Here is a 12,154-nt window from a genome sequence, read left to right as displayed (position 1 = left end):
AGGAGTCTCTGGAAATACGGCACCCTCTAGGGGTATTCCCTGACACTTGATAGAAAAAAAAACTATAATTTTTCTGAAGATCTAGTAAATGAATTAAATAATGTATTGAGGAGTCATACACATTTCAAGACTAACTGAATTTTGCAATGGCATTAGCAGCGACAGGTATCCAAAGTTCTTGTGCTGCCAGGGTAATGCATGGCGAAAGTGTCTGTATTGGTGAAATTGAAATTTAAACACAGACAAAAGTTCAATGTTTAAAGTTTATGTATTTAAATTAGTGCTGTCAAAATTAGCGCGTTAACGCATGCGATTAATTTGAAATATTTAACGCATTAAAAAAATTTAACGCAATTAACGCGGTCGCAGTTTTTTTTATTTCCTGTTGTGGCCGACGTGTGTTCAACGTGCAAAGAAGTATGGATAAACCATCTGCCGGATGGTTCTGTGGATAAAACAAAAGTAATCTGTACATTTTGCAAAGCCGAATTTAAATACCACAGAAGTAATTCGTCTTTGACATATCACTTAAAAGCAAAACACCCCACCGAAACAATCTCTACAGGGCCTCGCCAATGTAAATTGCATTGATTGTTTTGAAATTCAAATGACACAAATGGCGCATACCTGTGTTTTTATTTCTGTAATAAATATTGCTTTCACGCCAACAGATAATTTGGAGGATATTGATGGTTTATTGCAGGTATGTTGTTTACATGAGAAAATCTGTGTTACAAGTTAAACAAAAATTCCAATAAACAATCATATTTGAATTTAAATAGTTTCATTGTCTTGAGTTTACATTAATTATTTACATTTACATATCCAAAAAGTTTCAGTCTTTTAATTGTGATTAATTGCGATTAATTGCAAAAAAAAAATGTGCGATTAATTAGTATTTTTTTTTAATCGATTGACAGCACTAATTTAAATACAAATGTGTTTAAAAAGACCTGCCATTTCCTAAATGTAATCTAAAACCATAACATTACTGAGTTTTCTAAAGGAAGACAGAGAAACATGCAGATATTTGTATAGAAAATATTTGTTTATTGCAGGTTTGGTTGGAAGAATATAGCCTAGTGAAGCTTAGCCCATTAGCATTTCTAGACAAACTCACTGTGGAGTGACAACCAGACTCAATACAGTGTCATTGAAACGCCACCGTGAACTAGTGGTATGAGACGGAATAGAGCACAAGTATAAATGCTTAAAATGCCAGTGGTCACTTGCGTAGCCTACAGCATAGACTCCACATGGACTGGTAGAAGCATAAAATAGCCTTCACACTACGACATAGTGTAATTTAAAAAAACCTTGGATGTATCATAAAACACTTTGAAGGACACCATCAACAAGTGGCGAAAATTATTAAAATAGGATTTTTTTCCAAAACATCTTAAATTACAAGAAGATAGAATATGCTTTTTCCCCACATGTTTATCATACTTCTTATCTAGAATTGATTATTTTTTTAATGACAATCAACTGATCCCAATGATTTTCTCAAAGCGTTGTGTTATCAGATCATGCTCTAGTTGTTATGTCTATAACTTTCCCTAATTGCCCTCAAATAAAAAGGTGCTTTATTCAATCCTTATTTGTGAATTATGATTTTATCAAATTCATGAAAAAACAGATAGTTTTTATTTCCTAAACTCAAATGAAACATCTAAAGTGTCATGTTTAACTGTTTGAAAGCTTACATTAGGGGACATGTCTCCTACACTGCAAATACTCTATAAAAAGAAAGGCACATAAAGAATGAAAATAATTGGTCAATCAAATAAAAAAATAGATCAACAATATGTTATATTTTAAACTTCTTATTTATATAAAAAACAAGTAGAATTTTAAACTAAGTAAGAACTCTTAGGAGTCAATTTTACATTCTTGGTGACAAATCAGGGAAATTATTAGGTATGCATCCTCAATTAAACAAGACCCTCCTTCAAAGATCTAAAAGAGATGGTTGTATGGCTCCTCCCAATTTCAGTTTTTATTAATAAGCAGTAAACCTTCACTGTTTCGCTGTTGGGCATATTAAGGGGGAGCAAAAGAACAAGAAAAAAAGAATAGCGCTGCCAAGAGACCTATGGCAACATTCGAGGTGTTTCAGAAACATCCGTCAAATACAGTACTGGTCTTTGCCTGTGTGCGACAACTCGTCTCTTATATTCTTCAGTACCACCACACTTAGCACTGGGGCCCCCCAGGGCTGTGTGCTCAATCCCCTGCTGACTCACAACTTTGTAGTGACACACAGTTCAAATCACATTGTCAAGTTTGCTGATGACATGACCGTGGAGCGTCTCATCAGCAAGAACGACGAGTCAGCATACAGGTAGGAACTACAGAGGCTAACAGACTAGTGTACAGACAACAACCTGTCTCTGAATGTTGACAAGACAAAGAAGATGGTTGCTGACTTTAGGAGGACACGAAGCGACCATTCTCCACTCAGCATCAATGGCTCCTCTGTGCAAATTCCCGGGTGTCCACCTAGAGAAGGACCTCACCTGGTCCCTCAACATTAGCTCCCTGCACAAAAAAGCCCAACAGCGTCTCTTCTTCCTAAGAACACTGAGGAAGGCCCAGCTTCCACCACCGATCCTGACCACCTTCTATAGAGGAACTATCAAGAGCATCCTGAGCGGCTGCATCACTGTCTGATTTGGGAATCGTGCTATATCGAACCGCAAGACCCTACAGCGGATAGTGAGGACAGCAGAGATGATCATCTGGGTCTCTCTCTCACCTCTATTGAAGACATCTACACCACACGCTGCATTCGCAAATCCAAAAGCATTGTGGCTGATTGGACACACCCCTCTCACACACACTTTACACTCCTGCCATCTGGAAAAAGGTACCGAAGCATTCGGGCACACACATCCAGACTGTGCAACAGCTTTTTTTCACAAGCCATGCGTCTCCTCAACAAAAAGGGACTAGATAATACACACACACACACACACACACACAAACATTATAACTCAGCTTAACTCAACTACCTTAAAACATTGAGACTGGACTGACTAATCAACCCAAGCGCAAACACACTGATCTACACTGCCAAACTATTGTACTCACCAACCTTTAAATGCTCTTTTGCTAAATATTCATGACTGATTACTTTTTACACTAACTTCTTAATTTTAGCTGCTATGTTAAGGAACTTTTACTGTTTCTCCACTACCTCAACTCATCACCTCACCACAAAGTATTATGTTATTATCATGTTTGTCGCACTGTCACTTTGTTGCTCTTGTTTGCACATTTGCACGTGCACTTTATTTTGTCTGTTAAAAAAAAACCTCTGTGTTAGCTAGTTAGTTTTTGTTAATTTATGTTGTCAGGCCAATCTGTCTTGTCTCTGCTAGCCAGCTAACTAGGCCTCTTGGTTAGCTAGTTTAGTTTTTTTGTTAATTTATGTTGTAAATTTATGTTGCACGTAGCACCTTGGTCCTGGGGAACATTGTTTCGTTTCACTGTGTACTAACTGTGCAGTATATGGTTAAAGTGACAATAAAGCCTACTTGAACTTGAACTTGAAGAAGGTTAGATGAAAACTTGCAAAAACAAAAAAACAAAGCAAAATAGAGAAAAAGTGGCTGCTTATGAAAAAGTCATATTCAGTGCTTATGAAAAGTAAACAACTGAGGTAAATCTCTAACACATGTATAACGGTTCAGTCAGATCCAGGACTAAATCTTTTCAAAAACCTGTGAAATATCTTGAAGAGGCCTGTGCAGAGAAAACCATTGACTATTTACTATTTGATAGATGAGGAACATTTTAAATGGAAGAGTGAAATAAAATGATCAAGTAAAATTGTACCAATTTCTAGACACTTAGCCAAGACACTTAGCTACTGTAGTTAGGTAATAACCATTTCTGCATTTATTTTATCAGAAAAAGACAACAAAAAAATCAGATATTTATTTTGGTTTTTGCAAAAAAAAAACAATTTAAGGCTACAGTATGTAGACTTGTATATACACATCATAGTGAGACACGTGCTTGGTTTCATTTGCAGTTAATTGACTTCAGGTTTGCATCTCCCTCTCAAATCTGCAGGTGAAGTTAATTAAGATTAAGTTACCACTAATTAATGTAGTCAGTTTTTTTTTCCCTCATTCAGGCATACTGCAGTATCCTGTACCTAAAGCCAAGAATGCAGATTATACTTCAAGGGCAGAAGGTTGAAACTCAGTCTGTCACAGAAACTCTAGCAAATGTCTATGTGGAAACATACAAACCTGTGTGTGATCCTCCCCTTGTATCCTTCGGCCAATTATAAACATAGAAATATATGACTGATGTGCACAAGCAAGAGTTATTTATTAAATAATTAAAAGTATTTTAAATGCCATAATCCTTAAGTCCTTGTCTCAGACAATAACTATCACATTCGGCTTCAACACAAAGAGCAAAGAGCACTATGGATTGATGATGTACCACAAAAACCGCCTCATCAAAGCCTACGAGCGCGTCGCCTGTCAGCGCAGGGTAAGATTTTCAATAAATCGCAATGTGTTTTATTTTATTTCAATTATCTGTTGACATTCTGTATAACATTAGGGAGAAAAACTGATCAAGAAACACACACACACACACACACACACATGAGAGTGTGTGTCATTGCGTTACAAAAATTACTTTAAAAAAAAAAAAAAAGTTAAGTTCCTACTGCAGTTTTATTTTGACATACAGTAAATGTGAGATTCGTATCTCCAAGTGTTAAATCTTGGCTTTTGAGTTATGATACAATGAGCCACTTGCCACAAACCCAAACAACTTCCAAAAACCTGGTAAACATAATAACATACAGTTCAGGGAAGATTTTTAAAAGTAAAAAAAATAAAAATAAATAAATATATATATATATATATATATATATATATATATATATATATATTCTTCATAATGTTTAAAATGTTTACTCTGTTCTGTTACCAGGCCACGGACAGCAAAGGAGTGGGAGTTATTGGGGTGATAGAGTGTAACCATCTCAAACCAACTCACAACAAGCAGGAGTTTGTTTATTCTGAAGAGTACAGGTGTGTTTGAGTAACATGTTTAGATGATCTATGACTTTCAGGCGTGCAGGAGCTAAAAATCCACATAGGATTGAATATAATACAGTATACAATATGAGTATTAGTATTTTAGACCAATTTACTGATGCAATTAAGGATGCCATTTTGTGTTTGTGCAGAAGAACCATGATGAGTGTAGGTCAAAAGCTTGAGAAGTATTGGAGGTACTTTACTTATGCATATGAGGGAAACTACATTCAACCTTTTGAGAAGCCTATGATGTAAGTTTAAAAATCTCTCTCTCTCTCTCTCTCTCTCTCTCTCTCACACAAACACACACACACACACACACAACATAGTGTTATACGTCATATGTTCTGCATATGTGTGCTGACACAAATCCAGTGTAAAAGGCCAATTTGATTAAAATAGGTGCATATCCACATACAAATACATGACTGTGTGAAATTACAGAAAGGAAACAAAGCGTGTTCAGTGTAATGATTGTCTGAAGTGGCGAAAACTTCCAGATGGCATTGATCCTAAAAATCCATGGTTCTGCTACATGAACTCTGACCCTCAATTCAGGTGTGTTTGTTTCTCTTCTTCTTTGTGTGTGTGTGTGTGTGTGTGTGTGTGTGTGTGTGTGTGTGTGTGTGTGTTTTAGCCTGCGTGTTTGTGGGGCTGTGGGTGAGTGTACATACACTTATGTAATTGCTTGTTTCTTTTTTAGGAGCTGTAAAGCTGAAGAGGAACCTGAGGATCTTGTTGAAGAACGCAGAAACCCAAAAAAAAGAAAACACAGTGAGGAATAATTCCTGTCATTAGAAATAAAAAATTGTGTGTGTGTGAGTGCATACACTCATGTAATTACTTGATTCTCTCAGGAGTTGTGAATCTGGAGGACCTGGGGATCCTGTTGAAGAATCCAGAAACCAGAAAAAAAAAAAAACACAGTGAGAATTGAATCCTGTCATTTGAAATAAATAATTCTTCTAAAATGAATACTGTATATTTTAATGTTTAGACCTTTGCAAAGTTATTGGTCTTTTAGCTGTCAAGACAGAGTACTGTAGGTGGATTTAGGTAATTAATGTAAATTTACTGTGTAGACTTTCAGCTTAAATTTGAGAGCACTTGCAGTGGCAGGGGTTGTACACAAGTTTCCTTTGGAGAAAAAAAAAAAAAAAAAACTTTATACACTCACCTAAAGGATTATTAGGAACACCATACTAACACGGTGTTTGACCCCCTTTCGCCTTCATAACTGCCTTAATTCTACGTGGCATTGAATCGAAAAGGTGCTAAAAGCATTCTTTAGAAATGTTGGCCCATATTGATAGGATAACATCTTGAAGTTGATGGAGATTTGTGGGATGCAAATCCAAGGTTCCACGTTCCACCACATCTCAAAGATGCTCTATTGGGTTGAGATCTGGTGACTGTGGGGGCCATTTTAGTATAGTGAACTCATTGTCATGTTAAGAAACCAATTTGAAATGATTCGAGGCTTGTGACATGATGCATTATCCTGCTGGAAGTGGGTGGGTACATGGTGGTCATAAAGGGATGGACATGGTCAGAAACAATGCTCAGGTAGCCCGTGGCATTTAAACAATGCCCAATTGGCACTAAGGGGCCAAAATGTGCTAAAAAAACATCCCTCACACCATTACACCACCACCACCAGCCTGCACAGTGGTAACAAGGCATGATGGATCCATGTTCTCATTCTGTTTACGCCAAATTCTGACTCTACCATTTGAATGTCTCAACAAAAATCGAGACTCATCAGACCAGGCAAGATTTCTCCAGTCTTCAATTGTCCTATTTTGATAAGCTCATGCAAATTGTAGCCTCTTTTTCCTATTTGTAGTGGAGATGAGTGGTACCCGGTGGGGTGTTCTTTTGTTGTAGCCCATCTCCCTTAAGGTTGTGCGTGTTGTGGCTTCACAAATGCTTTGCTGCATACCTCGGTTGTAACAAGTGATTATTTTAGTCAAAATTGCCCTTCAGGAGCCCACAGGACTGCCGCATACTGGATGTTTTTCTCTTTTTACACCATTCTTTGTAAACCCTAGAAATGGTTGTGCGTGAAAATCCCAGTAACTGAGCAGATTGTGAAATACTCAGACCGGCCTGTCTGGCACCAAAAACCATGCCACGCTCAAAATTGCTTAAATCACCTTACTTTCCCATTCTGAAATTCAGTTTGGAGTTCAGGAGATTGTCTTGACCAGGACCACACCCCTAAATGCATTGAAGCAACTGCCATGTGATTGGGTAATTAGATAATTGCATTATTGAGAAATTAAACAGGTGTTTCTAATAATCCTTTAGGTGAGTGTATTTCATATGTTTATTTTAGGTAAGAAAGCTTTAATTTCATTCTCATAACACAAATCTGTTTAAATAAAGTAATTCAATTATTACTGTAGTCTAATACTGACATTAGTTAACATTATCATAAGCAATCAACTTGTAGGTGTACAATTTTCTTTAGGTAGATCTTGTTGACTTAGTGATTAATAGGATTTGAGGTTTTTTTTAAATAACAATTTAACCAAATATCTAAAATAGTGAACTGATTAAAGTAAAACTCAACTTCAATTGCCATTTGTTATAGCATCATTAACTATATGCAATACTAATCAAAAGAAGTTGTATTAATTCAAAATATGTGAACATTTAGGAGAAAGGTTTAGAACACTACCAACTTTGCAAGCAAGGCAGCAAATGGAAATAGATACAACTTCAAGATATTAGTAGCTCCAGCCTGTATTTCATCATATTTTAAAGTTCATTGCTATTCAAGGCTTAATAATAATCAATTACTTGACTTAAAAAGGATTAAGTATTTGACCAATTACTTAACTAACTAGACACTAAGTAACTAGTTCCTGTCACTACTAGTTGTTTGCGCTTAAATTAGATAAGCGTTAAAATAATTTTTACATTCCTTTTTTTTGCCAACCTCCTTTTTGGGTTCCCAAAAAATAATTGAAAAATGCTTGTCATTCAACGTGTATCATGTCTTTGTAATGTTGGAGGAAACCAGGGTACTTGGAGGAAAATCCATCAAGCATGAGGAAAAAATGCAAACTCCATATAAACAGAGTAAAGGCAAGATTAGAACCCCCAACCATGGAGGTGGGGGAAAAATGTAGCCAAATCAAATATACAGTACATTCTTTAAAAAGAAAAGTCAGATCAAAAGCATTCTAAAGACTGTAGGTGTGAAGAACAAAGAACTTCATTAAAGTAATATGCAGAAAATTCATAAAATTTCATAAAAAAAACTTTTTGTTACAAAAAAGTTTATAAAAGAGATTAAAGTCTCAAATACAGGAAGACCTTTTTTTAATGACAGCGTGAGCATGTATGATTGCAGGATTGTTATTTGTTTTGATTGATAATATGCCTACTGATAAAATCAGCAGGAGTTTATACAGTAAATTCAAAAGTTTATAATGTAAATTTATTTGACAACTTAGAAGTCATTGCCATTGACTGAAGGGAAAACTGAAGCCAAAATGGCCCCAAGGACAATTAAAATTCAAAGAGACCTGGTGTATAGATCAGGCAGAGCATCACCTGTAAAGAAACCCAGCATATGGTAATGTGGATGGGTTCAGTGGTCAGACATTTGGCAGTAATTTACTGCACTGTATTTACTACAAATTAATAAAAAATAACAATAGTTTCTAATGTTGCTAGGTTTGGCCAATTACTTTTTTAATACAAAAAATGCTGTGATCCATCCACTGTTCATCCAGTTTGGCTGTAAATGTTAAAGTTGAAAACCTGCACTTTGAGCTAATTAATTTTTTTTTATTTTTTTTATGTTTATGTTCATGTAAGAAATCATGTATATTGTAGTTGAAGGCTTAATCAACAACTTTCTCAATGTAGAAATATTTATGAACCTGACATTATATAATCTTGTTTGTGTTTAGAAACAGTAAGGCGCAAAAGAAGATGCAGCATTGGGGGAAAAAAAAAGGTGAAATCATGCTTTTAAATCATCAAGATTTATTTAGCAGTTAACAAGACAGGATTTCTTTCTATATCTTTTGTCTAGATAAAAAATACACTGAAGTGTAAACAGTCAGTGTTTTGTGCCATAAATCATTTGAAGCCAAAAAAGAGAATTTTTTTTCAAGAGAATTTTTTGTATCAAAGAAAGCAATGAGGATCAGTCTCTATTCATCTATTATTTCTTACTTATTGCAGTTATTTAAATGTACGTACTGTATGAGCATAGGTGATTTTAGAGTTGGCAACCATCTCATAAAATACAGATTTGTCATGTATTTTGAGACTAAAAGACCTGTTCCATATTAAACCTACAGTATACGGGATGCCATTTGTTCCGTATTTTTGAGAGTCAGTTCAGGAATGCATTCTTCTGACTTTGTACAAAAGGAAAATCACTTATAATTAAATGAACCACAGTTTATTCACAACAATATGAAATTACACTGTACTGTATAGTTTAACAGGCATATTTCATTTGTCTATTTTGTGTGAAATCAGAGAGGTTCCTTGTTTAAGAAGTTTCCGTTGGTGTGTGTGTGTGTGTGTGCGCGAGCGTGCACGCTTGTGTGTGTGTGTGTGTGTGTGTATGCGAAAGTCGTCCTAAACAGTAGCCCTCTTCCGCCTCATCTCCTTTCATCTTACTTCAGCTTCACACACATATGCATGCACACACACACACACACACACACACACACTAATAAAACACTGCTCTTTTCAAAAGTAAAGTGCAGGTTAGTTTGTTAAAAAAAATTCTTTACATTTTGAATAAATTATTTTTATATGAATATTTTTGGCTTGTGGAACGATTCAACCTGAATGCATATGCAACCTGTGGTATTGTTAGGGCCGATCATTTAGTCCCAAATATTTTATGCATAGCCCCAAATATTTTTTCCCTGAGGTTTCACACTAGGAATGGTTAATTTCTATTGTGCCCCAGAACAATTGGTCTCCCCTCCCCACTTCCCCATTGCTTAGCATTTATATTACTTTTGTTCTCAATTCTTGGTACACTTGTGTAATTACAGTCTCCAATACAGCCGGTGGCAGTTCGAGGTCATCCTTTTACCAATTCATCTATTCAAATAACACCCCCAACTCAGAACATGTTCCCTCCTCTTGCTTGTAAAAGGTATGCAGTCTGTCTTTCTGTCTCAATCTCCTTCACAATAGCATAGCATTATTAGTATAATTTTAATTATGGTTTATTTTCATCCTTATTCCAGGAATGAAAAAGACTTGTGCCTGGATCAAGTGAACCCAGTGAAAAAGAAAGCTAGAACAGAAGGTTTGATAACAATATTTCATCCACATGTTTACCTGTTATGTTTAGCCATCTTATAATATATTGCAATCATATAATTATGGTTCTACTAAAATATTTCCTGCAGGGATCGAGTACTTAACATGCAAATGGTTTGTGTGTGGCCATAACAAAAATTTTGTCTTATAAAATATTTTGTGCCTCTTTTAGCTTTCTTTTATCACATGATAGCTACCAAGCTGCTCATGCTCAAGTGTAGAGCACACTCACTAGGAGGGGAACCTTATCTGCCCTCTGCTGTATACATAAGCTCACATGTTCATGACTACTGTTGCTCTGACTGACAAGGAGAGACAATTCATAGATACAACTCTTTATACCCACCCAAAAAATTATGGCTAATTTTGTAAAGCAAGAGCGATTATTTTGTTTGATGTATTTTTGCTTTTATTTTTCGTTAAATAACTTAGGAGCTTGCAGGCTAAAAAGAGTCAGTCATAGAGTAGCCTATGCATTGCCAATAATCTGTGATTTTTGAAAGACTGAATGTAACGAGAGAATTCAGAGGAAACCCAAGTATACACAGAAAAAACACAACCTTAGGATTAATTGTGCTTGTTTATGCAAATGCTTACAGTATATGCTTGTTTTTTGCATTAAGATGTTGTGCAAAGTGAAGAAGAAGAAGAAGAAGAAGAAGAGGAAGAAGAAGAAGAGGAAGAAGAAGAAGAAGAAGAAGAGGAAGAAGAAGCAAAAGAAGAAGAAGTAAACAATCACTCAATGTCTACACAGCACTCTCACTCCACATATGTAAGAATTGTTACTGATGACACCAAGGACACAAATCTTATTCATCAATAGTTGTGACATACAGTATGGGAATTCAATAGTATTAAAAATAAGTATTGCTTGGTCATTTTTAAGGTTGAAGTTACAGTATTTAATTCCAATTTTTTACAGCTTCAAACAATTTAGGTTAACATATTTTGTGTATATGTAAATTTATTTAATCTGGCAACCTTTCACATTAGACATAATTTTAAAACACTCATTTGGAGATCTACAGTATTTTAGCTTTACTTTACTGTATCAGAGTCTGAGTTTGATTTCAGGAAGTAATTTAATGATTTTAAGAAGCATATCATTTTCCATGTGTATTAGTTAAGAGTTAATTGGAAATGCATTGATGGCTCTCTAAGAGGTTTTTAAAATGAATAATACCATCCTAAACAATAAGTATGAGGTCAGCAGCATCATGTGGGAATATTTTGCTCCAAAAGTGGCTGGTAGATTTTAGGACATACTGTGGACTATTATAGGTCTAAATGTAATGAAATGCTGACCAGTATGGGAGTGGTGGTCACCAAGTCCTGACCTGAATCCCAAAGACAATTAATAATAGTAGTAGTAGTAGTAGTAATAATAATAATAATAATTAGATCTTTAGTAGACTAAACTAAAAAATTTGTCTGAGCAATGTGGCCCATAAACCTGACCCAGTTATGCCAGTTCTGTAGAATAAAATAAGCAAGTTTTAGAGATGTTTGTGGAAGACTACCCAAAGAGTCTGATTTAACTTCAAACAGTTTTAAGCAATGCAACCAATGTAAAGTTTGAACTGAAAATACAATATAGTAAATAAATGTTGAAATAAATCTGTCTCTTTGCTAATATTTTAAATGATCTTTTATGGAAATAACTTTTATCCATCCAGTGGTTAACCACTTATACTGTGTAGGGTCACAGAGGGTCCTGCAGCCCAGAGAATGCATAGAATAAGGCATGGTAGACCTTTAACCGGGTGCCAATC

The 12,154-nt window shown here is 35.4% G+C and overlaps 1 protein-coding gene across 1 annotated transcript in view; it reads left to right on the top strand.

The window, feature by feature from the left end:
* The window catches only part of LOC128524337 (MORC family CW-type zinc finger protein 3-like), a 30,444-nt gene that overhangs the window by 11,820 nt on the left and 6,470 nt on the right, over window positions 1-12,154 (top strand). The window contains exons 7-17 of the mRNA XM_053496873.1: window positions 4,145-4,282; window positions 4,399-4,512; window positions 4,963-5,063; window positions 5,222-5,323; window positions 5,517-5,630; window positions 5,776-5,846; window positions 5,930-5,998; window positions 8,999-9,045; window positions 10,109-10,212; window positions 10,307-10,368; window positions 11,006-11,109. Of these exons, the coding sequence (XP_053352848.1) occupies window positions 4,145-4,282; window positions 4,399-4,512; window positions 4,963-5,063; window positions 5,222-5,323; window positions 5,517-5,630; window positions 5,776-5,846; window positions 5,930-5,998; window positions 8,999-9,045; window positions 10,109-10,212; window positions 10,307-10,368; window positions 11,006-11,109 (1,026 nt within the window). The remainder of the gene's footprint in view (window positions 1-4,144; window positions 4,283-4,398; window positions 4,513-4,962; window positions 5,064-5,221; window positions 5,324-5,516; window positions 5,631-5,775; window positions 5,847-5,929; window positions 5,999-8,998; window positions 9,046-10,108; window positions 10,213-10,306; window positions 10,369-11,005; window positions 11,110-12,154) is intronic.

Source organism: Clarias gariepinus, chromosome 5 (assembly GCF_024256425.1).
Source record: "Clarias gariepinus isolate MV-2021 ecotype Netherlands chromosome 5, CGAR_prim_01v2, whole genome shotgun sequence".
In the NCBI taxonomy this organism is placed as follows: domain Eukaryota; kingdom Metazoa; phylum Chordata; class Actinopteri; order Siluriformes; family Clariidae; genus Clarias; species Clarias gariepinus.
This window is presented reverse-complemented; position numbering and strand designations above follow the sequence as displayed.